Below are 26,134 nucleotides of genomic sequence, written 5' to 3'. Positions count from 1 at the left end.
TGATCTTAGCAGTAAGTGGTTTTCTGGTTGGATTCCTTGCAATGGTGCAGTCTGTACAATTTGCATGTTCTCCCCAGGTTTGTATATTTTTTCCAGGTAAACCAGTTTCCTCTCACATTCTAAAGACATGTGGTAAGAGGATTTGTAATTCTAATCTGTTCACAGGTGTGAGGAAAATATCTGCAACTATATGATACGGAACAAAGGTCTGTCAATCTATGTCTGTTCCCAACTCGTCCAATAAATTTAGTGGATGTCACTGGTTATAGGAGTCAGATGTGACTTGACAGCTATGGATGGATGGAAGGAAGCATGCAGTGTGTGTCAGCTCTTTCACAGAGTGTTACTATAGCTTATCTATTAGCAGTACGCAGCCTAGGAGCAACAGACTGGAATCACTATTTTTCCCACACAAACATTAGGCATATATACAGGTCACCATTTTTTTAGGGGGTAGGGAGTCATGCTGTACTTGCATGTCTGCATGTCTAACAGGAAGAAGTTGATGCATGTTAATGTAACCAATTTTTCTTTCACTTTCATCTGATAAAAAAGAGATACAGACAAATTGTTTGCCTTCTGAAGACAGGGGTGAGTAGGGATGATGTGTATATGTATGAAAACAAATGCTTGAATTATGTGGTTGGGGCCATTTGTTCTTTCATGTTTATCACAATGTAAAACCTGAGGGGTGCACAGAAGGTGACTTTCTTTGAGGGGTAGGTAGGTAGAAGGCAGGCACAGATATGCTTTAAATATCCTTGCAAACATTTGCCTTCTCAGTTTATTGAGAAATACTCTTTCATCGTCTTTGAACATTAGGTCTTGGACATGGCTTATTTCTTCCCTGAAAAAATAAATAAATAGGTAGATCAAATTTCTTTTCTTTGTTGCAACTTTTGTTTAAGGCATGGCTTGTTCAAAACATTGTCGGAAAAGCACTACAGTGTTATTCAGAGCATCTACAAACTTATGCTTTCTAGAGCCTTAATGGCCCTGAAACACTCAGCTTACTCATTGCTTCCTCCACCACTACACTGCAACAACAGCAAGTCAGAATGTGTTAAAAGCATGGAAGAAATAGCTGAGCAGAATAACAAAGTATTAAAAACAAGTACTAATCTGGATTTTATGTTTACCTTATAGACACAAGGTGCAGGGTTTGATTCTCACATGGGGTAATTGGCTAGGCTTAAAATGGCCTACAAGAGTAGTTAGCCTAGAAGTAATCTATCTATGGTGAAACTGCATGGGGGAAACAGGGGAACACTTGTGGATGCAAGGAGAAGCCTGTGGGCAACAGGGGGAGGCTGTCATGGAGTTTAGGGAACTAGTGGAGGGGCAGAGTGAAGCAGTGAACTGCAAGGAGCCTTACTGGAGTCTTTTGTTCAGGACTCCATTTCACCTAAAGTTTGCCCTTATGATAATCACAATAGTCTTCATGTCCCTGTCAATACCTATGAAAGAAAACAAACAACTGGAAACCAAGGTGGAAAGACAAAATAATGGAATAATCCAAGGCAAAAATAGCGTACTGGAAATTTATTTATCCGCTTTCGTCCGTAGACTTCATCAGAATAAAATTCAACATGTACAAACTCCTTAAATACTTGCAAACAAATATAAAATCAATTAAACAATTGACATTTAAAAACACCTTGGTACTGATTAACCAATTAAGCTGTTAGTAAAATGAAGTAAGACTATGTCTTCATCTTTTTTAACTTGCAATGTACGATGCTTTAAAAAACACTTTACATTGATGGACTCATTGAGTCCTGGATGGCAGTCAGATCGCAGTCTGATCTGCCAAACTGTCTCACGTTGTAGCAAGTAATTTTTAAAATCACCATCTCTCATGTCCTTATGGCAAACTTCCAAGATAGAAAACAAAAATTTCTTAAAAGTACAGCAAACTAAAGAATGTTTAAAGATAGCATTAGTTTCATCTTTCGTTTTAATACTATAAAGATGCTCTCTTATACGAATCTTTAATTGTCGTGAGGTCATTCCAACATAATATGCTGGACATGTTGAACAAAGTGCTATATAAATGACCCCCTGTGTACAACAATTAACAGATCCTGGAACTTCAATAGTTCTGTCAAAAGAAACAACAGAAATGTAAGGACCTATAGAAATGTAGCGACACATATTACAAGCATAACAACAATGCATGCCCTTCTTATTAGATGACAAATGACACGCCCTATTAATTGAAACACTGGTGGTGTCATGTTCTAAAGCTTTTTTAATATTAAAATGATTCTTTTCAACAAAAAGCGTTTTTTTACCTAATATTTTACAAATATCTGAATTGCCCTGAATAACACGCCAGTTCTGTTCTAGCAGGCGTTGAATACGCCTGCTGTCAGAACTCATATCCAGACTGCAAACAGGTTCTTCATAATTTTTATTTGCGCTCCTGTTGGTCAGGACATCATAGGTGCTTGATGTAGTTAAACTTAATATGGAGGGATAACTGTCCTTACGTTTTTGAAAAATTTCATCAGATACTACAGTAACCTATGAAAGAAAACATGACAGCATGACATGTGAGGCATCACTTTGAAGTTGGCATCAGTCTGGACACACTGGTTTCACTGTACTCTGATTTAGCAAAGCTACAGAGATATGATGGTTTATGTTTCAAATATGAAGATGATCATTTTTAAATTTGTGTTAATACCTCAGTAAGGGCAATGTAAAACTTTTTTTTGCTCTTTAGCCCCCACTGTCTGTTGATCATCAGCCTCCTTCTGTCTAATCAGCCCATTTGTTTCCCATCACCATACAGAAGTTCATCCAGGATGGGCAATCATTTAGACAGCTCAGCAAGGGTGGTTTGAGGGCTTTTCTAATGTTTTTCTATGGCCTAGCTCCCTCCCTGCATGCAACGAGCTGATGGTGGAGAATTCCCCTTATGGCTGCAAAGAGCAGTCCCTCAAAGCAGCCTTGACACTCATCTCAAAGCATGACAGTGGTCTCTCCAGTCTCCACCAGGCAGACTGCACCTCCGACTGAGCTCTCTATTCCCCAAGTGACGCAAGTGGGCCCAACCTCCTCATTCTTAGCATTCCCAGTTGTTTGGGTCACAGTTAGGGTCACATCCCTCTTCGCTATGGAGCCAGAAATGGCAACAAGATGCTTTAGGCATGATTTTCCAGTTGGCATTAGTCTGAACAAACTGGGTCTAATGCACGACCTTTAGCTAGTATATCAGCAGAGGTATAATGGCTCAAATAGGAAAAGTTAGCAGATGACACCAAGGTGGCAGTACTGGTCACCATGGCAAATGACCAGTCTGATTTACAGATTACTTTGACACACAAAAAGAATATCAACTTTAGTAGCAATAAATGCAATATCTTGGAATTTAAAATAGTCATTACCTTAGTATTAATATAGAGTAAGCGTCTGCACCCCATTTAAAAGGGCTAGGAGTTTTGGCAGATAGAATCCGAGTTATTATTAATATTTGCACAACATCCAGCAAATGTTTCTGTGCCATTAGGACCATCTTAAGGAGTAGTAATTTATTTACCCTTTTTTACCAGATAAATCTTACTAGGCCATAGGTCACTTTTCAGGGGATACCCACAGTGATTTTCTTACTGACTAGGGGAAATGTGGCCAGAACACTGGGACACTTTTCCTGCTCTTCTTGATGACTGCTGTGGGATCTCTGCCTGAGTTATCACCAACCTAGTAGAAAGTAAGATTGAAGAGAAGCTGTTTGGATTCAGATCAAGATTTGGTACAGCTGACCTGATGTTTGAGACAGACAGTGGACTAGAAGGTGGAGATGAGGAATGGAGTCTAACTGGACATTCCTAGACCTGGAAAAAGTATATGACAAGGTTGCATGAAAGCAGATTTGGGCAGTCCTGTGATGTGATGATTCAAAGTCCTGGAAACAGGATAAAATTAATGCCAGCTACTGTATGTAGAAGGACCCAGTGATGCAAGTAGAGTTAGAGCTCCAGTGGGAGTGAGGCTGCATCAGGGTTCAGCTTTGAGGACACTCCTATTCATGTTATGATGGTCAACACCAGCAAACAGATCAGAGGGGACAGATCAATAAAGCTGGTTTATGTAGATAATGTAGCATTACAAGCAGACTCTGACCAAGAATTTCAGCAAGTGACAGGGGAATGGAATGCAAAACCGAAGGCACATGGGATGTAAAGGAGTACAGACAAATACAGTTGCCATGGCAACAAATGGGGGAAACAAGAAGAAGTTTAAAACTGAGAAAGAAGGGAAATAGTGGAATAGGTTAACAGCTTCACGTATCTGGGAGGGGTGGTTGAGGACGTCACAGACAGACTCAGAGGGGCTGTATCAGAGCAGCTGCAGACAGCTGTTATAAAGTGTCAGGGGTTGTGTGTGACAGACGAATAGCAAAGAAGCTGAAAAGTAACATGTATAAAATAGTGGTGTGATCAGTACTACAGTATGCTACAGAAACCTGGGCAGTAAAGGCAGAGCCGTTGAAGAAGCTAGAGGTGATGGAGATGAAGTGCCTGAGATGGGTAGTAGGATGCACACTGTGGGACAGACAAAGAGATGAGGACATCAAAACAAATGCCAAAGTTAAAGAGAACAGATTATGGTGATCTGGTCCACATGTAGGAAAGTAGAACATAATTTGATTTGAGAGACAGGAAAAAAGACAAGGGTAGATGAGGATGTCCAGTCCAACAGATACATGGATTGTATGACAGAAGACCTGCAACATTCAGACAAGTGTTGCAAAGAAGGTTGGATTGGCTATGAATGGAGATGTGGCAACAGTTGATGCAACACCTCAACACCATGTAGAAATAGGAAAAAAAAGAGAAAGCCTTAAGTATTTTAGTTTAAACTTGTTTTATTAGAGGCTTTTTAAAGGAGAGATCATATGGGTGTGTAAGTGTTCAAAGGATGTAATGTTCAAGGCCTTATTAAGTGTAAAGTTTATGAATTAAAAATAAAACATGAGAATAGTTCATAGTTTCAAAGGTGTTTACTTGGCTAATGACCACAAGGGCCTTTTTAAGCCTAGCCATGCATCCCAAATCTCGGACAAGTTCTAATACCCTTGACAAGTGTAAGAAAGGGTTTGGGAGATGATCAATTACAAGTTACCTGTGTCCATTAGAGACATAGGTGCCAAACCAGGAATGAGTTTCCGGTTTCCCATCCAATTGTCCAAGTTGCACTTGAATTGGGTTAGGGAGGAACTCTGCTTCACATGGATGGGGAGCCTGGTCCATAGAAGTGGAGTCTCTGGGATATATACCTATCTCTCCAGCAGGACCTATTTATATCACAGGTAAGGTTTAAGTCTTTAGAATGGGTAATTCTGGTGCTGTTTGTTTTGCGGATATGCAGGGGTTCCATCAGAGTGGGGTCTGACAATGTTCTGTACACCAGGCATTGATCTCCCCTCAAAAGGCTGCAGGAGACAGACTACAGGGATAGGGCGTTGAGTCGGTCAACAAAGAACATTTCACTTATGCCCTATATTCTTTTAGTGAGGAAGATCTGTGGATGTTCCAACTGTTGGACATGCCTGGTTAGGTACATACGAAAGGGGGCATTGTAGTCAATGATAGGTCTGATGAATGCCAGGTACAGTGGAAAAATGAATTCCTTGGACTTAGATGCCATACCTTTGTTTATAAGTTGCGCAACATATAATGATTTCCTCACCACTGTAGACACATGATGGTCAAAGACTAGATTATTATCTGTGAGTGTCCCTAAGTGGCACACCTCATCACTAAGGACTTTTCATCCATAAAAAAGGAGGTCATTGTCCCACTGTACTCATCCCTCATTAGACCCATTATAGAATACAATGCCCCGTTTGGTATGCATCTCTCAAGACATCTGCAACAACTGGAAAGGCCGCAGAAATACCTCACTAAAGGAATCACAGGCCTAAAGCAGATGCCCTACACTGACCGCCTTAAAAAACTCCAGCTATACTAGTCGCATACCATCTACTCAGAGGCAATCCCTGCTTAACATACAAGGCCATGTCTAAGAATATGACCCCATGATAAACACTGAAACTTTCATCCCAACTCTATGGGACTGAGTGGCTACAATGTAAATGGTGTAATGTTCACAATGTTCAGTGCCAGCCAATCAGCTTCCCTTTCTTGATTCCATTCTCTGGATAGAAGCACTGTAATTGGCCAGGAACCTTACCAACATGTGGAGGGATATAGCTGACCAAGGATTCCAACATTATACCCAGTAATTGATGCATGGTGCTCAAGTAATGGATGCAAGATAACTGTGCACACATCTGTGCAACACCAGGGTCCTAAATACACAATGATGACTAGTCCAAAGTGGCACAGTGCAAGCTACTCACTGGTGGCTGGAACTAGCAGTAACTTCTAGCAGCTCATCAATATTAAAACCAGTACTTAAGGTTTGACTGACTGGTACAGCTTCTCTCTGCAAACTGGCTGACTGCTTGGCTGCTCTGTTAAGTTCTATGAAGGGATCTGATGCAAATCTCATCAGCTGGTCTTTTGCAAGTGATGGTGTATGCCATCATGTTGTAAAGACATCTGAATAAAATTTGTTTATCTGTAGATTTTTCTATTAAAGTTATAATTCTGGTCTTTGTCATGGTGCATGTGCAAAGGGGCTGAGGGATTATTAAACTGAAATTAGAAAAACACTCTGAAGTCACAAAATGGTTGAAACAAGCTTTTCACAAAACAGAAGACTGCCGTACTTACAAAGAGTGACCTATTAAATGGATACAGCCTTTCATCTTTTAGGAAGGGGCATATCTTGATCTTTCACCATAAAATATCTGGCTAAGTAGGTGAGCTTTGAACCAGCTAAAGTAACAGAAGGTGGGGTACATTTAACCAAATCTGAGCTGCAGAAGCTGCCCATTTAATGCATGGGCTGTGAGATTCATGAGCTCAAACATTTTTGGGTTTGTGCAGTTCTATTTCTTATGAAGCAATGACAATGGAATAGTAAATGAAGGTCCACACAGGATAAATAAACAAAAGTTCAAGTTAAGAAACTTGCAGTTAGAATAACAAAGTTGCATTAAAATCCAAGATTTGTAATTGCATGCATTTCTAATGGAGGAAAAAACAACGCAATCTACTTGTGGTGTTAGCACCCTGCATCGACCAATCAAACATAACACTGCCATCAATCCACTCAACAAAATTGTCTGGACAGTTGTCACATGTTTTGTAGATGTGACTCAATAAAACAAGACAGGTTTTTCAAAGGTGTGCACGCAACACACACACAAAAAAAACTGCAGTACTTACAATATGTTATTTCTCCTTTTTGTTCTGTATCAATGGCTCTAAACAAATGTGATACATTAAGTTCTGAAACCCCTAAGGCAGTCTTCAGGATGCAAGCTAAATCTTCTTCTGTTAAGGAATTGTGTTTTTCTGATGCATACATCTGTAAGGCATAATGTAATCTTAAATCAGAATAAGAGACGCACAATGCAGTCACAAATGCTACTACTATAAAAACACTCTAAAATATTTTACTTGCACACTATAAAGTAAATATCTGGCACATACAGTCACAACAAAAAACGATGTATGCATGCGGAAAATTTTGTTGTTTTTCCAGATGTTATAGAATCAAAGGATACTTTAGTATCATTACTGCATCGTACAATGAAAAAAACAAAATATCTTGTATATTATTGTTCTTAACAGAAAAAGATACTATTCAAGAGCAATTCATAAAGCTGTAAAGTTATTCATTTCTTTAGTTATTTGCTTACAATAAAAAAGTTATCTTGTCTTTTCTAGATGGATTAAATGGAAAAGTGTTAGTGGGTACCCAAGGACAAACTTGCTCAACACTCGTTAAGGTAAACTATGCTTCTGGATTAATACTTTTCTGTTAGATTAGATAGTTGTTTACTTTTTTATGTCATAACTTCTACAGCTACATCTATTTCAAATGAAAAGTGAAAAGGTGCACAAGTCAATTTGTAACATATATATATATATATATATATATATATATATATATATATATATATATATATAGACACACACACACACACACACACACACACACACACACGATATAAAAAGTGTACACACCTCTGTTAAGATGCCAGGGTTTTGCAATATTAAAAAATGAGACCACAATAAATAATTTCTAAAGGTTTCTCACCTTTAATGTGACCTATAACCTGTACAATTCAATTGAAAAACACACAACTCTGTTAGGGGGAAAATATAAAAAAATAAAAAACGTACAATAAGCTGGCTGCATAAATTTGCACACCCTTAAACCAATACTTTGTTGAAGCAGCTTTGATTTAATTACAGCATTCAGTCTTCTTGGGTAGAAGTCTATCAGCATGGCACATCTTGACTTGGCAATATTTGCCCACTCTTCCTTGCAAAAGCACTCCAAATCTGTCAGTTTGCGAGGGCATATCTTGTGCACAGCCCTCTTCAGGTCACCCCACAGATTTTCTATTGGATTTAGGTCTGGGATCTGGCTGGACCATACCAAAACATTAATTTTCTTCTGGTGAAGCCATTCTTTTGTTGATTTGGATGTATGTTTACGGTCAGTGTCATGTTGAAAGGTGAAATTTGTCTTCCTTTTCAGCTTTTAGTAGATGCCTGAAGGTTTTGGGCCAAAAGTGACTGGTATTTGTAACTGTTCATAATTCCCTCCACTTTGACTAAAGCCCCAGTTTCAGCTGAAGAAAAGCAACCCCAAAGCATGATACTGCCACCACCATGCTTCACCATGGGGATGGTGTTCTTTTGGTGACGCAAAGTGTTGTTTTTGTGCCAAACATACCTTTTGGAATTGTGGCCATAAAGTACAAGCTTGGTCTTATCACACCATAACACATTTTCCCACATGCTTTTGGGAGACTTGATGTACTGTTTTGCAAATTTTAGCCGGGCATGGATGTTTTTCTGTGTAAGAAAAGGCTTCCGTCTTACAACCCTACTCCATAGTCCAGACATATGGAGAATACGGGAGATCGTTGTCACATGTAGTACACAACCAGTACTTGCCAGAAATTCCTGCAGCTCCTTCAGTGTTGCTGTAGGTCTCTTGACAGCCTCCCTGATCAGTTTTCAACTTGTCTTTTTATCAGTTTTGGAGGGATGTCTGGTTCTTTGCAACGTCACTGTTGCCCCATATTTTCTCTACTTTTTGATGACTATCTTCACTGTGTTCCATGGTATATCCAATGCTGTGGAAATTTTATTGTACCCTTCTCCTGACAGATACCTTTCAACAATGAGATCCCTTTGATGCTTTGTAAGCTCTCTGCGAACCATGGCTTTTGCTGTAGCAGGCAAATGAATCAATATCAGGAAAATCCTACTAGGACAGCTGAACTTTATTTGAGGTTAATCAGAGTCTCTTTATTTGATGGCAGGTGTGTACCCAAGAAGACTGAATGCTGTAATTAAATCAAAAGGTGCTTCAACAAAGTATTAGTTTAAGGGTGTACACACTTATGCAACCAGCTTTTTGTAATTTTTTTTTATTTTTTCCCCTAACAGATTTGTTTGTTTTTCAATTGAGTTGTACTGGTTATAAGTCATGTTAAAGCTGGGAAAAGTTTTGAAATGATTTATTGTTGTCTCATTTTTATATCACAATTACCCGGCACTGTAACAGGGGTGTGTACACTTTTTTATAGCCACTGTACATATATAAACACACACACATGTGCAAAGCACAAATCACTGTAAATATGTCTACACATATACAGAATACAACACATCTTCCTTTTCTGGAATTTTGTTGCAACTATCAGTGCAGTTGCAGGAGCGTTACAACTCTCTGACTACTTCGATATCACCAGTCTCACTCATTATGTCGCATTAGTCCCAATAAGTACTTTCCAGACTATTACCCCAGGTACATGAATACAACCTGTAGTCTCACCTGAAAATAGTGTAGAAACCCAGTACAGTTCAGGGGCAACAAAAGTAAATACATATACATTAGTACGACACAGCATCAAAAGCTTTTGGTTATTTGGCTGGTAATGTAAAAGAAATTTATCACCCTGGGCTTAGCTGCCTTCTTTATTCCTGTATTTGTACCTTTTTTTAAAAAAACTTTACTATGTTCTAAAGTTGAGATATCCTGTGTTCTTGCATTAGGTGTGGTATTACCACCTTACCAATGGATCACAGCCAAGTGAAATAAATGGCTTAAACATCCAGCTGCTTTAGTCAAAAAAACAAAACAAAAAAAACATAAATATTAGTTTATGTGGAAAAATGCAGTAAATAACCAAGACTATTCAGTTTGGTTCAGCGGTTAGCATCGTCACCTCACAGCAAGAAGTTTTCCCGTTTGATTCTCGGCTGGAGCACCTTCTGTGTGGAGTCTGCATGTCCTCCCCCAGTCGAGTGATGTTAAAGACATGCAGGTAGGTGCGTGCATGAATGGGTGTGCCTTCTTTGAAGGTTGGGCATTGGGCTGGCAACTCAGCACCGTAAAAATCCACTGCCAATCATTAGCGGACCAGAGTTCCGCTGTGGCGACCCCTAACCGAGAAAAGCCGAAAGACATTACTTTTATTCAGTTTTAATTCCCAATTAAGGTAGCTTTAATTATGGGGGGATGGGGGGGGGCAATCAGAGGGTCAAGCATAAGAGAAAAAAAAGTTCACATCTGGAGAAAGGACACACTGAGCATGGTCTTAAACTTGAGATAATTTGGAATCATCTGACTCACCCGCAAGTGCAAATGGCATATTCTGAAGTTCACTAGTGATCTAAACATAATTTTTGCTTACTTTGCACAAGTGCTGCAACATTCAAGTATTTATACTAAACTCTGCTTTTTTTTTAGTAATGATTTTCTTTTTGCAAATGGCATTCCAAATGTAACACTTCCTTGGCAAAGTGTTTATTAACTAATTAAAGCAAAGTTATTAATATGGATTTGTTTTAAGTGACAGAAAAAAATGGGTGTCAATGACGCAATCATTGTACAAAAAAAAATGCCAGCAAAGTTGAATGAAAATTAGCTGATCGAACATTCTAGCTTGTTTTCTGTACGCGATCATGAATAGTAGGGATCAGGGAGTTTGCCCTCTCCCCATTGTACAGCAATCTTGGAGTTGATAGGGGGTGTGGAAGTGCAGCCCCGATTTTGGGATCAAGCACTTTTCTTGATCTTGTACAGTTTGGTCAGATGAGTAAATGACTTAGTATCATTTACTCCAAAAAAATCAAAGGTACAGGAAAGAAAGTGAGTAATTCATTTTAAATAAAACAAGTGAAACAATGTGTCTAATTAAACAAAGTTAATGCGTTACAATAAATGACAGCTATTGGGTTAGCATGTCCCACTCAACATTTCTCTTTAAATGGGTCACCTACTAATATGTACCTGCAAAAGTTAAAGGGGAGGCATTAATAATAACTAGGATGGATGCCTGAGCTTGTCATTAATATTACCAATACAGCTTAAAACGTTTACTTTTTTTTTTTGGAAATAATTACTTTTAACTTAAATCAAAAAATATATAAAAAGGGTCAAAATTAGAATAAAATCACTGACAAAGTATAAACTTTGCTTATTGCCAAATACATCTAATTTTCCTTTAAAAGTGAAAAGTATGAGGCAGCCAAGGGGGTTAATTGACCTTCAACTGCAAAAAGAAAGATTAGAGCACCCTCTGCTGACGAAATGTAGGTTTTCAAAATACAAAACAGAAGCAATAAAACAAATAGCAGAACACAGTAAATGTAGGCACTCAATTTCTGACCTTACACAGGGCCATACACTATGCTTCAACAGACTATGTAAAAGTCATAATCCTTTTGCAGTGCACAGCATTTCTGGATAAAAATGAGTGATGAACCTCATAATATGCAACTTTAAAAGCCACAGTTGCAACCCATTACTGTAATGGGATTAAATGTCTCCAAGCAAAAAAAAAAACATTTCATCCAGAAGAGAGAAACTGGGTAGATATGACTAAATGAACAAGTTACCACTAGCTTGTCATTCAGCAAAAGCTTTGCTGGTTTAATAGTCATGAATGTGACTCATGGTTGCTGTTCATCTAACTGTAACCTAAATTTAAACCTGCATTGTTTGCAACAAGGGGAAAGGCAAACAATTTGTCAGTCAATTTTAAAAATGCAGGCTATTATGAATAGTAAAACTACACCCAATATGCCATGTCCCTAGGAAAATCCAATGCTGGTTAGAAGAATTAGAGTTTTTCTGAATGAAAAACTCAGGCAACGGAGCTTAAACCCCCTGGTACGTCTTATATTGCAGTACAATTCTGTTACTATAAAAACTAAAACACAAGCTGCTGTGTTGGCAGATTAGTAGAAGTGCTTTTTGTGACTCATTTAGTGAGGTCATAGCCAGTAATTTGAAGACGGATACTATGTCCCAGCTGCATAAATGTAAGAAAATGAATGCATTAAGTTATTAAACTGTTTACAAGCAGCACTGCAGCATCATTATTTCAGGTCTGAAGTAATAGATATACAAATGACTGAGGTCATAACTCCTACTTCTCCCTTAGAACTGCAGTTTAAGTGTTCTGTCTTTCATATCCATGCTGACTAGTGTTTTCAGCACCATTAATCACTGATTTAACTTGTCTAATTTTTGTATCTTTCTTAATTAAATCCTTTCCACTAACACCTCAGTACAATGCTATGTACTTCGCTAAACTGAATTCTACCTCCTAATTTATTATTAATTTTCAATATGTCCAGTTAAGAGTTTCATACACACCAAAGTAAAATATGTAAAAAAACTGTTGATACTGGGCAGTTTGGTAAGGTTTATTAGTCAATGCTGATTATTTAAAGGATGCTTTTCATGTTTATGGAAAATTATATCTAGTGTAAATCTTTAAACATCTTACTGCTTTTTGGCCCAGGTCATGACTGAAATGTAAGTTTGTTTATTTATTTATTTTATATTTGTCTACTGGGATAGTCTGACTGGGTAGGTAACCCATTTTCAGTGGAGACCCGAGGGAAAAGCCCCAATAGTTACAGAGAAAACATAATCTAAGAAATTACATAAATATTAGTTTATGTGGAAAAATGCAGTAAATAACCAAGACTATTCAGTTTGGTTCAGCGGTTAGCATCGTCACCTCACAGCAAGAAGTTTTCCCGTTTGATTCTCGGCTGGAGCACCTTCTGTGTGGAGTCTGCATGTCCTCCCCCAGTCGAGTGATGTTAAAGACATGCAGGTAGGTGCGTGCATGAATGGGTGTGCCTTCTTTGAAGGTTGGGCATTGGGCTGGCAACTCAGCACCGTAAAAATCCACTGCCAATCATTAGCGGACCAGAGTTCCGCTGTGGCGACCCCTAACCGAGAAAAGCCGAAAGACATTACTTTTATTCAGTTTTAATTCCCAATTAAGGTAGCTTTAATTATGGGGGGATGGGGGGGGGCAATCAGAGGGTCAAGCATAAGAGAAAAAAAAGTTCACATCTGGAGAAAGGACACACTGAGCATGGTCTTAAACTTGAGATAATTTGGAATCATCTGACTCACCCGCAAGTGCAAATGGCATATTCTGAAGTTCACTAGTGATCTAAACATAATTTTTGCTTACTTTGCACAAGTGCTGCAACATTCAAGTATTTATACTAAACTCTGCTTTTTTTTTAGTAATGATTTTCTTTTTGCAAATGGCATTCCAAATGTAACACTTCCTTGGCAAAGTGTTTATTAACTAATTAAAGCAAAGTTATTAATATGGATTTGTTTTAAGTGACAGAAAAAAATGGGTGTCAATGACGCAATCATTGTACAAAAAAAAATGCCAGCAAAGTTGAATGAAAATTAGCTGATCGAACATTCTAGCTTGTTTTCTGTACGCGATCATGAATAGTAGGGATCAGGGAGTTTGCCCTCTCCCCATTGTACAGCAATCTTGGAGTTGATAGGGGGTGTGGAAGTGCAGCCCCGATTTTGGGGGGGGGGGGGATCAAGCACTTTTCTTGATCTTGTACAGTTTGGTCAGATGAGTAAATGACTTAGTATCATTTACTCCAAAAAAATCAAAGGTACAGGAAAGAAAGTGAGTAATTCATTTTAAATAAAACAAGTGAAACAATGTGTCTAATTAAACAAAGTTAATGCGTTACAATAAATGACAGCTATTGGGTTAGCATGTCCCACTCAACATTTCTCTTTAAATGGGTCACCTACTAATATGTACCTGCAAAAGTTAAAGGGGAGGCATTAATAATAACTAGGATGGATGCCTGAGCTTGTCATTAATATTACCAATACAGCTTAAAACGTTTACTTTTTTTTTTGGAAATAATTACTTTTAACTTAAATCAAAAAATATATAAAAAGGGTCAAAATTAGAATAAAATCACTGACAAAGTATAAACTTTGCTTATTGCCAAATACATCTAATTTTCCTTTAAAAGTGAAAAGTATGAGGCAGCCAAGGGGGTTAATTGACCTTCAACTGCAAAAAGAAAGATTAGAGCACCCTCTGCTGACGAAATGTAGGTTTTCAAAATACAAAACAGAAGCAATAAAACAAATAGCAGAACACAGTAAATGTAGGCACTCAATTTCTGACCTTACACAGGGCCATACACTATGCTTCAACAGACTATGTAAAAGTCATAATCCTTTTGCAGTGCACAGCATTTCTGGATAAAAATGAGTGATGAACCTCATAATATGCAACTTTAAAAGCCACAGTTGCAACCCATTACTGTAATGGGATTAAATGTCTCAAGCAAAAAAAACATTTCATCCAGAAGAGAGAAACTGGGTAGATATGACTAAATGAACAAGTTACCACTAGCTTGTCATTCAGCAAAAGCTTTGCTGGTTTAATAGTCATGAATGTGACTCATGGTTGCTGTTCATCTAACTGTAACCTAAATTTAAACCTGCATTGTTTGCAACAAGGGAAAGGCAAACAATTTGTCAGTCAATTTAAAAATGCAGGCTATTATGAATAGTAAAACTACACCCAATATGCCATGTCCCTAGGAAAATCCAATGCTGGTTAGAAGAATTAGAGTTTTTCTGAATGAAAAACTCAGGCAACGGAGCTTAAACCCCCTGGTACGTCTTATATTGCAGTACAATTCTGTTACTATAAAAACTAAAACACAAGCTGCTGTGTTGGCAGATTAGTAGAAGTGCTTTTTGTGACTCATTTAGTGAGGTCATAGCCAGTAATTTGAAGACGGATACTATGTCCCAGCTGCATAAATGTAAGAAAATGAATGCATTAAGTTATTAAACTGTTTACAAGCAGCACTGCAGCATCATTATTTCAGGTCTGAAGTAATAGATATACAAATGACTGAGGTCATAACTCCTACTTCTCCCTTAGAACTGCAGTTTAAGTGTTCTGTCTTTCATATCCATGCTGACTAGTGTTTTTCAGCACCATTAATCACTGATTTAACTTGTCTAATTTTTGTATCTTTCTTAATTAAATCCTTTCCACTAACACCTCAGTACAATGCTATGTACTTCGCTAAACTGAATTCTACCTCCTAATTTATTATTAATTTTCAATATGTCCAGTTAAGAGTTTCATACACACCAAAGTAAAATATGTAAAAAAACTGTTGATACTGGGCAGTTTGGTAAGGTTTATTAGTCAATGCTGATTATTTAAAGGATGCTTTTCATGTTTATGGAAAATTATATCTAGTGTAAATCTTTAAACATCTTACTGCTTTTTGGCCCAGGTCATGACTGAAATGTAAGTTTGTTTATTTATTTATTTTATATTTGTCTACTGGGATAGTCTGACTGGGTAGGTAACCCATTTTCAGTGGAGACCCGAGGGGGAAAAGCCCCAATAGTTACAGAGAAAACATAATCTAAGAAATTACATAGAATGAAATGACAAAAATAACTCCACAGAGAATACATGACATAAGAAAATACAAACTTAAGTTCAGACTTTCAGAAAAGTCCCATAAGTCACAAAGAATACATATGTAATACAAGAAAAGTACAAAACATATGAAGATATGATCAACTTTAGCTTCTTTGGTTAATAATAATCATAAATGTGTTATAAAGAACATCATATAATTGCAGAAACATCATCACACTTGCGTACAAAGAAGACTATAATGATTAGAGATACAGAGTCAGATATACGTCTTAGTGGTTAAAACAGTAGGAGTAAGAGATTTAAGGGTCTTCATCTTCATCTTCTTCTTCTTTCGGCTTTTCCCGGTTAGGGGTCACCACAGCAGATCACCTGTCTGCTCATGATTGGCAGTGGAGTTTTACAGTGTCGATTTGCCAGCCCGGCGCCCAACCTTCCACAGAAGGCACACACACTCATGCCTAGGGCCAGTTTAGAGTGTCCAATCCACCTACAGCATGTCTTTGGAATGTGGAAGGAACCCGAAGCACCCAGAGGAAACCCACACGACCACAGGGAGGACATGCAGACTCCGCACAGAAGGCAGCCCCAGCCGAGGATCGAATCGGAGAACCTCTTTCTGTGAGGTGGCAATGCCCGCTGCACCACTGTGGCCTCCCTAGTAAGAGATTTAAGGGTAGCTTAGCAAATTCAAGATCTGTTACTGGAATTTCTCAGGAAGGATTAAATAGAGCCAGTGGTTCAGTCACGATTTAAACAAGAGCAAAGCCAGGAGTTAGATAGGTGGGACTTTAGAAGTGTTTTAAATTTTGGAGGGCTAGCACTGGTTAGTATATGTTGGGGGGGGTCAAATTCCATGTCCTAGATATGCAATTGGAGTACAGACAATCTCCATAGAAGTTGTTGGTCTTAGTGACTTGTTACAGAAGCTTGTCAGAAGATCTGAGTTCCTTGCAAAAGTCCACCAACCTAATAAATAAAATAAATTAAACTCTGTTAACACAGCCAGTAAGATCACTGACTAGAAATAAAAAAGCTTGGGAAATGTATCTTATAGGCATGACAGCAGTCAGAGTAGTATTATGAAGCACCTGAGAATACATTTAGTCACAATTTTTATGGTAAGGATTAACTAGACTAAGGTAGAAAGTTTTTTTTCAACAAATAATGCAATCAAAAATACTGATTTATTACAGGAAAACATACCAATTAGAAGGTTGGCTGAGATGCATCTTGCAGTAAACAAAACAAGATTTCAGCCTAATTCCAGTTACTGTAGAAGCTTTTGTTTGTCTCAAGCAAGCTAAAATGGACATGGGAAGTTCAAAATGAGGGGTTCTACAAGAAGGAACCTTTATGGTGGGCCTGTATAAAAATGTAGCCACCTTTTCAGATCCACATTTGCAAAATTTTGTCTCAGAATCATTTAAGTTTTTATAATTGTGAGATTTTTTTCAGCAGCCAAATGCCTTCTCAAAGGCAGAATCTTTCTGCTTGAAGGCAGAACAGAAATATTTAATGCTATCCTTTTGCAGGACCACCTCTGAACAGAAAAAAACCCCATTATAAACTTAAATATAGTATTACTAATTTAACCTTGTTTTCCAGGGTTTCTTTGCAAGGTATAAATAATATAATTTTGTGGAACCTGAAAGAGTATGTGTGTGTAAGCGTGTGTACGTACATACATACATTTTTTTTTTTTGGTATGGTCTTTAGAATTTATGGCAAATATGCACTGTTGCCCTGGTCTATGACCTATACCCATAATACCAAGAGACGCCTCACACTGCATGGCTGGCTAGCAGAGTTATAAACATTAGCTTTCCAGGGTTCCACCCTTTCCACTCTCATTGCCTTGCACAGTACTGTATCACAGCTTGGACTAATTCACATTCACAAACACACAGTGACTTCCAACAGGAACTATTAAAACATTCACTGCATCTTTTTTACTTCTACCATACCTCATTACCACCAACCAGGCCAGTCTGGTACTCCACGGTCACAACTACTGAACACACTTAAAATAAGCCACCCATATCACATAACCTATGACAATTACAGCCAAAAGCAGTCTCATTTCAAAGCTCAGACAGCAACAGTTATGTTTTATCAGGGCTGTGCAATTATATAGTAACTATTTTATATTCCAAGACTTGTTAGTCAGAGCACAGAAAAACGACAGTGAAACAGCAAAAACGTGAACTTGCATATACCAAATCTTCTCTCTCCTCTGAGGTACAGTGATCTTGAAGTTGCTATAAATAAGCATGCAAAAGATATAGGGACTTGCTCCCACACTGGAGGGTGCAGGGGGCTTGACTCTTACAAAAAATGAAAAAAGTTAGTGTTCCAGTGTATTTTTGTACTTTTTACCCACAGATCTGGGGCCCAAACTTATGATTCAGAATTACAACAGGAAGCCACTATACCCTTCAATAACCATCTAGTCAAAAGCTTTTATTGATGAATAATAAAATATTTTACTTAAATTATGCAGAGCACACTGGTAATAAAATATACAGAAAACTTCAATTTTGTAATGGGTAATTTGAATAAATGTTGCTGAACAGACAACTACTTTCAGAAAAATAACCGCTTTCCAGCTCTTATCACTAACTGAAGGATTACTAGAGATGACTCTTGTTAAGTTGTAAATTCATTCAACAACTGAACAACACAGAAAAACTCTACAGATATGAGCTCTATATGACCATAATAAGTAGATTCTCACATTTTAGTGTCCATGCAAAGTTTCTATGAGGTTCACTCACTGCTCCTAGTCTTATTCAGGGTTCACCAGCACACATAAAATACTAATATTATCTGATCCTCAGTTTTTAGTTGGAAAGGACAAGTTACCTGCTGGTAATCCAGTAGTGCCCTGCTATGAGTCAACAGTGATAAATATTCAGCTAGCACTGGGTCCTGACAAGTTTCCTACTTTCTGTATTTGGTATACTCATCATCATCATCAACAACAACCCCCTTTTCCCATTTTTATCCGTGGGGTTGGGGAGCTGCATGAAAGCACAGTTATGTATAATCTTACCATAACAGCAGATGTCCTTCTCTTCACTGTGGCAGTATTCTTCACTGAAGGGATCAATGGATCTCCTGCAAGGATAGCCCAATGTCTGGCCAGTATACCAAAGCCTTTGGATTTTATAGGAGCCATATGTCACACATATGCTCCCCTCATAAGACATAGGGCATAAAGGTGATGTACAGATGCAAATACTCAGAACTGAATAGCTCCAGGAGAAACAAAATAGCCCCAAAGTCAATGTGGAACATCTACCTCCAGAAGAATAAAGTTTAGAATGGAAAGGAAATGACAGTCCCTCAATGAAGTGGGTAACAAAAAATGGGGCAAGAGCCATAACAGAGGGGGGGGGAGGGACAGAATATTGCAACAGTGAAGGGAAGGACATCTACTGTTATGTTAAGATTTTGCACACCTTCACTATGCCCTTACATATCACTGATCCAGTATTCTTCAATGAAGGGACAGTGCAAAAGCTAAGAAGACTGGTAGGAGAAATGCACAGAAATACCCTCTACAGAGTCGTGCAGAAAAGCCCTGGAAAAACTTGGCCTGGCCTGGAAACAACATCTAATTTGTAATGCTTAGTAAAAGTATGTAAAAACATGACAAAGTAGCAGCTTCAAAGATAGAACTGGTGCACAGTTCCTTGAAAAGGGCACCAGAAGAAGCAACTGGCCTAGTAGAATGTGCCTTAAAAGATGAAGATAAAGAACAGCAAAAGAAAATGGCCTTAGAGAGCCAGAAAGAGATGGTTTGCTTGGAAACAGCTAAAACCAAAGGCCTGGAATGAAAAGAAACAAACATTTGCTTAGATTTGCAAATAACCTTTGTTTTATTCAAATAATGTCTGAACTACTTATGTAGGCTCAAGGTGTGGATAACCTTCTCACTGGCAGACTGCAGAGAAGGAAAAAAAGGAAGGAAGTTGAAAAGACTGATTAAGGGAAAACTCATTGACCACCTTGGGCATAAAAGAAGGATTAGCATGAAGACACACACTGTCTCTGTGAAAAATTAAAAAAGGAGGAAAGGCTGTAAGAGCCTGAAGTTCAGACACACTCCTGTCTAAAGTAACAGCCATCAGCATAACAGTCTTCCAAGTACAAAGCCGCAAGGAAGCTGAATGGGTATGTTCAAAAGTTGCCCGAGTCAATTTTTCAAGAAAAAAATTGAGGTCCCAAGAGAGAGAAATAGGCTTTTTCTGGGGCCTCATATGAAAAGCACCTTTCAGAACTTGCTTAACATCAAACCAAGAGGCCAAAGGAGGGTTCAAGGGCAGATAAGCAGAGATACCTGACAGGGGAGCTTCAACTGAAGAAAAAGCCAAGCCAGCATGAAGCAGATCACACAAATGAGAGAACCAGAGGAACCCCTACTGAAAAGGGATCCTATTGGCGACAGAGGCATCAAACAGAAAATGTTTTCCATTTAGACATGTATGATTTTCTGGTAGTGGATTTCATGACATCCTGCAGAACATGAAGCACATCTTCAGAAAAGAGATGCCTAAAAGGTTTTAAAAACCTATCACCCACAGTGTCATTTGAAGAGTGGACAGGAGAGGATGGATAAGAGATCCCTTGCATTGTATTTGAAAATCCACCTGGTGAGGTAACTTGTGGTGATTGCCCTTAACAAGATGAAGAAGGGAAAACGAGTGCTATCTAGGCCAAAGGGCAGTCACCAACAAGATTGCAGAACTCTTGGCAGCAGTGGAAGTCAAGGAAAAGCTCATAGAAACACTCCCTTCCAAGGAAAAGACTGTGTCCACTTGTTAAGTTAGAGGACTTGGTACTATCAAACAGAATAGAGAATGTAGTCTTTTCAGAGAGGAGGCAAAAAGATCTACCCAAGGAATACCCTACTGATGGACTATGTTCAGAATCATATCTCTGTGAAGCATCCATTCGTGAAACTTTGTTATGGACTTGCTCAGAGATCTTGCCAGTAGATTGTGCTCTGAAGGAATGTAAACTGCCTGAAGAGTCACCTGATAAGTGATAGCCAGATATCAGGCCTGAAGAGCTAGTCTGCAAAGGCGATAAAACCTCATATCTCCTTGTTGTTGATAAAACACGTCATGGTGCTATTGTCTGTGAAGATTTCCAGAGGGCTGGGGAGAATAAAGGAAATGAAAGGCTTGTAGAGCCAGAAGCAGAGCTCTCATCTCTTTTACATTGATATAATCTGTCCTCTGATGAAGAAGCCAGAGACTCTGAACCTTCAGAGGACCCCCAACAAGCACCCCACCCCAGGTCTGAGACATCCTGGAACAGCTCTTTTGAAAGAACTGGAGCATGAACAGGCAGTCCCAGATTGAGAGAAACTTGTAGAATCTACCACTGGAGCTCAAGTTTCAGACAATGAAACAAAGGGACAAGGACATTCAGGAGGTGGCAATGTTGAAGCTACACTGATTTGAGGTACCACTAAAGTTTTCTTATATGGAGCCTGGCAAGAGGATGCATGGGAATGGTGGAGGCCATAAACCCCAGAATCCTGAGAAAATCTCTGGCTGTGAGAGAGGACAGAGGAAGAAGAGAGTGGAAGGTTGTCAGACAGAAACCTTGGGAGCAGGAAGAGAGGCCAACATGGGAATGGTCTGAATCCTGTACCAAGAAAAATATGATCCTGGGAGGGCATAAGCAGTGACATCTTGAGATTGATGGTGAACCCCAGACTTTGTAAAAGACAAGTGGTAAAATGAAGATCTCGCAGAAAACTGATGGGAGAAGGAACTTGAATAAGCAGGTCATCTAGATAAGGGGATATCTGCATCCCTTAAAGCCTGCAAAAGACTATGACAGGAGCAGGATATTTGGTGAATATTCATGGAGCAGTAGAAAGGACAATGGGCAAAGCAGAGACCTGAAAATGAGAGGAAAAACAGAGATTTTAAAAATTTCCTGAACAGAATGTGAATAGGTATGAATATAGATATCTTTCAGGTCTAGAGAGACCAAGAAGGCCTGGAGGAGAAAAAGAGGAAACAAAGTTTGAAGAGACAACATCCTGAAAGAAATAACCTTAAGAAAAGTGTTGATGAGAGACAGGTCCAGAAATGGTCACCAAATCCCCTCCTTCTGAAGAACCAAAAACATCCTTGAGTAAAAAAAAAAACGTCCCACTTGGATGAGTGGAAAAGGTTGAATGGTGCCTTGATCCAAAAAGAACTGCAAAACCTCTGGGAAAAGCGAGAGATGGTGTGGAGGAGGCTGTGAAATACCTGAAAGGGGAGGAGAAGAGATTTCCATACCATGAAATACCACTGACAAATGATGGACAGCACCCAAGGGTCTGAGGTGATCCGTTGCCAATTTGGGAAAGACAAAGAAATGCAGTGAGACAAGCAGATCTGACCAAGGAGAAGAGGAGGAAGAATGTCAAATAGAAACAAACTTCTCAGATGCCTTCCTTTCAGGACAAGCAACAGTTCTGAGTGGACTCAGCAGGGTGAATAAACTTGGACCCCTTCTTAAGTTTGGAGGTAGAGGAGTCTGCCTATGAACAAAGACAGATTTTGAAGGGTAATTCCTCTGAAATGTTGGTATAGGGGAGACAAAAATACGCTTTAGTTGATGCATAGCCTTCTTCTGCTGGACGGACTTGAAAAGGTCAGCAGCGGCTGTCCCAAAAAAATTTTTATTATCCACAGAACATCCACAAGTTTGTCTTTAACATCATCAGGCAAGGCCTGAAGATGAAGCCAAGAATAACATCTCATCACAGAACCAAAAGCAGCGCCCCTGGAAGAGGCTTCAGCAGCATCATGACTGCATTTTATGAACTGATGAATGACCTGGGAAATGGACCCAAGTAGGGAAAGAGCTGCAGCTTTCCCTTCTGAATCAGGCAGATCAGACACAACCTTAGCCAACTGAGAAAGGAGAGCCAAGACATATCTGGTCATGCAAGTTTGTTAATTGAGAGCTCAAAATGACAATGTGGTAGCAGTATATACTTTTTACCCAATCTTTCCATAGCTTTACAATCCTTATCAGAATGAAAGAGCTTAGGAGAAAGCAAACATTCTGAAGGCTTATCAGTTGAGACTGAAACCAAAGAAGGGTCAGCAGAACGACATTTAAACTAGAATGTGCAGTTCTCAGGCACCTTGTAGAATATGTCAGGTTTCTTAGGGGCTGAGGGCTGAAAGTCAGGAACTACAAAGGCAGCAGAGACAGCGTCCAAAAGTGTTGTCAACAGAAGAAGAACTGCAGATGGCTTCTGAGAGATGTAAATGCTCATAGTATCTCTTTTGGACATCAGAGACCTGGGAGAGAGCCCACTTAAAGTACTCATCATATGAGCAATAATATCTCCAAAGGATAATACCTCCAAGTGGGAATCCAGGCTCTAAGAATTATTTTCCTGTGAACCATAGTCTAGAGGAGAAGAAATTTAAGAGGAGTCTGCAACAGATTCCTCCTCAGAATCTAGGTCCTCATATGAGGAATTAGGTTCCCTTGTCTGCTTTACAGGCATTGAAGACCAGGGAGAAGTAGTTGACTGACACCCCTTGAGGAGGCTTCAAGGCCAGCAAGGCATTAAACAAGACTTGAGTAAAATCCTGCCATTCGCACCATTATGTTTAGCAGTAGGGGTAATATACTTGTTTTTTTTGCTTTTTCTTAAGTAAGACGTCCACCCTAACAACCCTTGGCAGCTCAGCCCCTTAGTGGGATGCAATGATCATAGTGGGAATCTTTTCCCAGACTAAAATTTGAGGAATCCCCCTTCGGCCTCTTAAAAATAATCAGGTGTGGTTCCCCCTCAATGTCCAAAGAAGACATCTGAAAAGCCTCAGAGGAAGTGCAAGAACTCAGATCCATGCCATTCTCTGAAGGGGTTCACAGCAGAGGAATCTAATGCAAGTACCTGACATTCTTCAGGGTTTTCACTAGCTAGACTTTTTGGCCTTCTTCCTTGAAGACAGATGTCCCTTGGAACAGCAGAATTCCACCATGGTGCCCTGAGCCAACAATTTAAGACACTGGTTCTCAAGGTATATGCAGAAGCAAGATAAATGACTACAGAGAGTTTTGAGGACAAACATTTGACAGACAGAGCACTGCTTATGGTCGTATGAAGCACCTAGGCAAAAAAGACACTGGTTGTGACAATCTTTATGGGTGATATGCCTCCCACACTGACATTTTTTTCGTTTTGGGTGACATGAACGTAAGTCGCAACAAAATTGAGAAAAAGTCGAGAAGAAACCCCAGTGGGGCACTTATCTGAAGGCAGCTTGGTAAATATGCAAGGAGCTTATGTGTGACTTGTGGCACCTATAAAAACCAAAGGCTTTGGTATTATTGCCAGACACTGGGCTATCTTTGGCAGAAGTTCACTTCAGTGAAGAAAACTGCAACAGTGGTACAGGACATGTGTTATCACTTTCTCGATTCAGTATCTTTCTCCTACCTGCTTAGTCATACCTGACTGTCAAATATCTTCTCAAATGCAATCTATTTATCCATCTCTTTGCTGGATGCCTTCTTCCAGTCCCTACTAAATCCTCTTCAACAAACAGTTTTTTGCTTTTATATACTTGCACCCAAATCATTGTGATCTGTTCTATTTGTCCTTTCTGCAATTAGAACTACTTTGGCTTCTGCTTTGATGTCATCAGTTCTTCATTTGTCCCACAGTGTGCATCTCAGGCACTTTATTTCCATTGCCTCTAGCTTTCTCATCTGTTCTGCCTTCACTACCCAGATTTCTGTACCATACAGGCTGCACCACTGTTTTATACACACAGCTTACTTTTCGGCCACTTTGGCATTCTTCTGTCACATACTACACCTGGCACACTATGCCAGTTGGCTGCAGCCAATCAGATACTAGCTTTGGCCTCCTCATTTAAACTTCCCCTCTCCTCAACCACCCCTCTCCTTAATTACTCCTTCCAGATACTTGTTAACTTGGCTACTATCTTCCATTTTATCTTCATTTCAGCCCAAAATTTGCTGGCATGACAAATGTATTTTTTGCAGTTTCATGGCATGTCTTCAGTTCTGCATTACACTCTTCTATCATTTGCTGAAGTTCCTGCACCTTACCCTAAAAAAAAAAAAAAAACAAAAAATTCCTTTCCATAACACTACCACTATTCAGACAACTATGGTATTGCTACAGTTTAAGTGTACTTTTTTTCACTTTATGATCTATTTACACAAAAACTCCCCTAAAGTACAGTGCTTGCCTACTTTCTTAATTTAATGTGGGTTTAGGTGTTTTTGTTTGTACTTTGACATGCCTACATTATTTAAAGTGCCTGTATTTTCATATCTGTATTGCGTCTACATGTTTAAACACACACACACACAAATATAAATAAATATATATATATATATATATATATACACACACATACATATATATATATATATATATATATATATATAGATATATATATATTTATACACACACATACATACACATATATATATATATATATATATATATATATATATATATATATATATATATATACATACATACATGTATGTGTACATACACACAAACAAATATATATATATATATATATATATATATATATATACACACACATATTACACACACACAGAGACGCACACATATATATTTCTATATTCGTTTACATCACTGACGAACTTTCGTCGACAAGAAATAAGTCATAAAATTTCAATGTCTACTTCCTTCATTGAAACAAACAAAATAAGGTGATCGCAAATGAAACAAATATGTTTTGTAATCACCTAAAAGAAACAGAAACTTTGGTTATACTTTGGGGGGGCTTTACCCCCACACCCCTAGAAATTAAATATACTTATTCCACAGTTGCACAACTGCGGAGAAAAAAGGATAATTCCTAAAATTATATTATATTCGAACTCCATCAGTTTGACTAATACAATTCGACCACTGCAACACTGACAAATTTACCACAAACTGCAGCACACAATGAATGCTGAAAAAAGAACTATGCAAACTGAACACAAACAAAGCAGAGGAAGGAGATGGAATTAGTAACCACGACCTGAGAACACTTCAGCAGAAACTTACAGTACCATTATGTCTGTTTTCACTTGGTCATTTAAATTTATTTTATTTTACATTTGTTTACTGGGAGTGCCCAACTATGCCAAAAGAAAAGGCCAGTTTTTAGTGGGGACCCGGAGAGAAAAGCTCCAAATTACATATTAAACAGTGATATTAAT

General features: G+C 38.7%; 1 protein-coding gene across 1 annotated transcript in view; it reads right to left on the bottom strand.

The window, feature by feature from the left end:
- Positions 1-26,134, bottom strand: part of LPCAT1 (lysophosphatidylcholine acyltransferase 1) — an 850,717-nt gene that overhangs the window by 20,499 nt on the left and 804,084 nt on the right. Inside the window, exon 13 of the mRNA XM_044065140.1 lies at positions 7,305-7,446. Coding sequence (XP_043921075.1) covers positions 7,305-7,446 — 142 coding nt within the window. The remainder of the gene's footprint in view (positions 1-7,304; positions 7,447-26,134) is intronic.

This window comes from Protopterus annectens, chromosome 3.part0 (genome assembly GCF_019279795.1).
Source record: "Protopterus annectens isolate FY-2018-M chromosome 3.part0, PAN1.0, whole genome shotgun sequence".
NCBI classification, from domain to species: Eukaryota; Metazoa; Chordata; order Ceratodontiformes; family Protopteridae; genus Protopterus; species Protopterus annectens.
The sequence above is the reverse complement of the archived record's forward strand: the minus strand, read 5'-3'. Positions and strand labels throughout refer to the sequence as shown.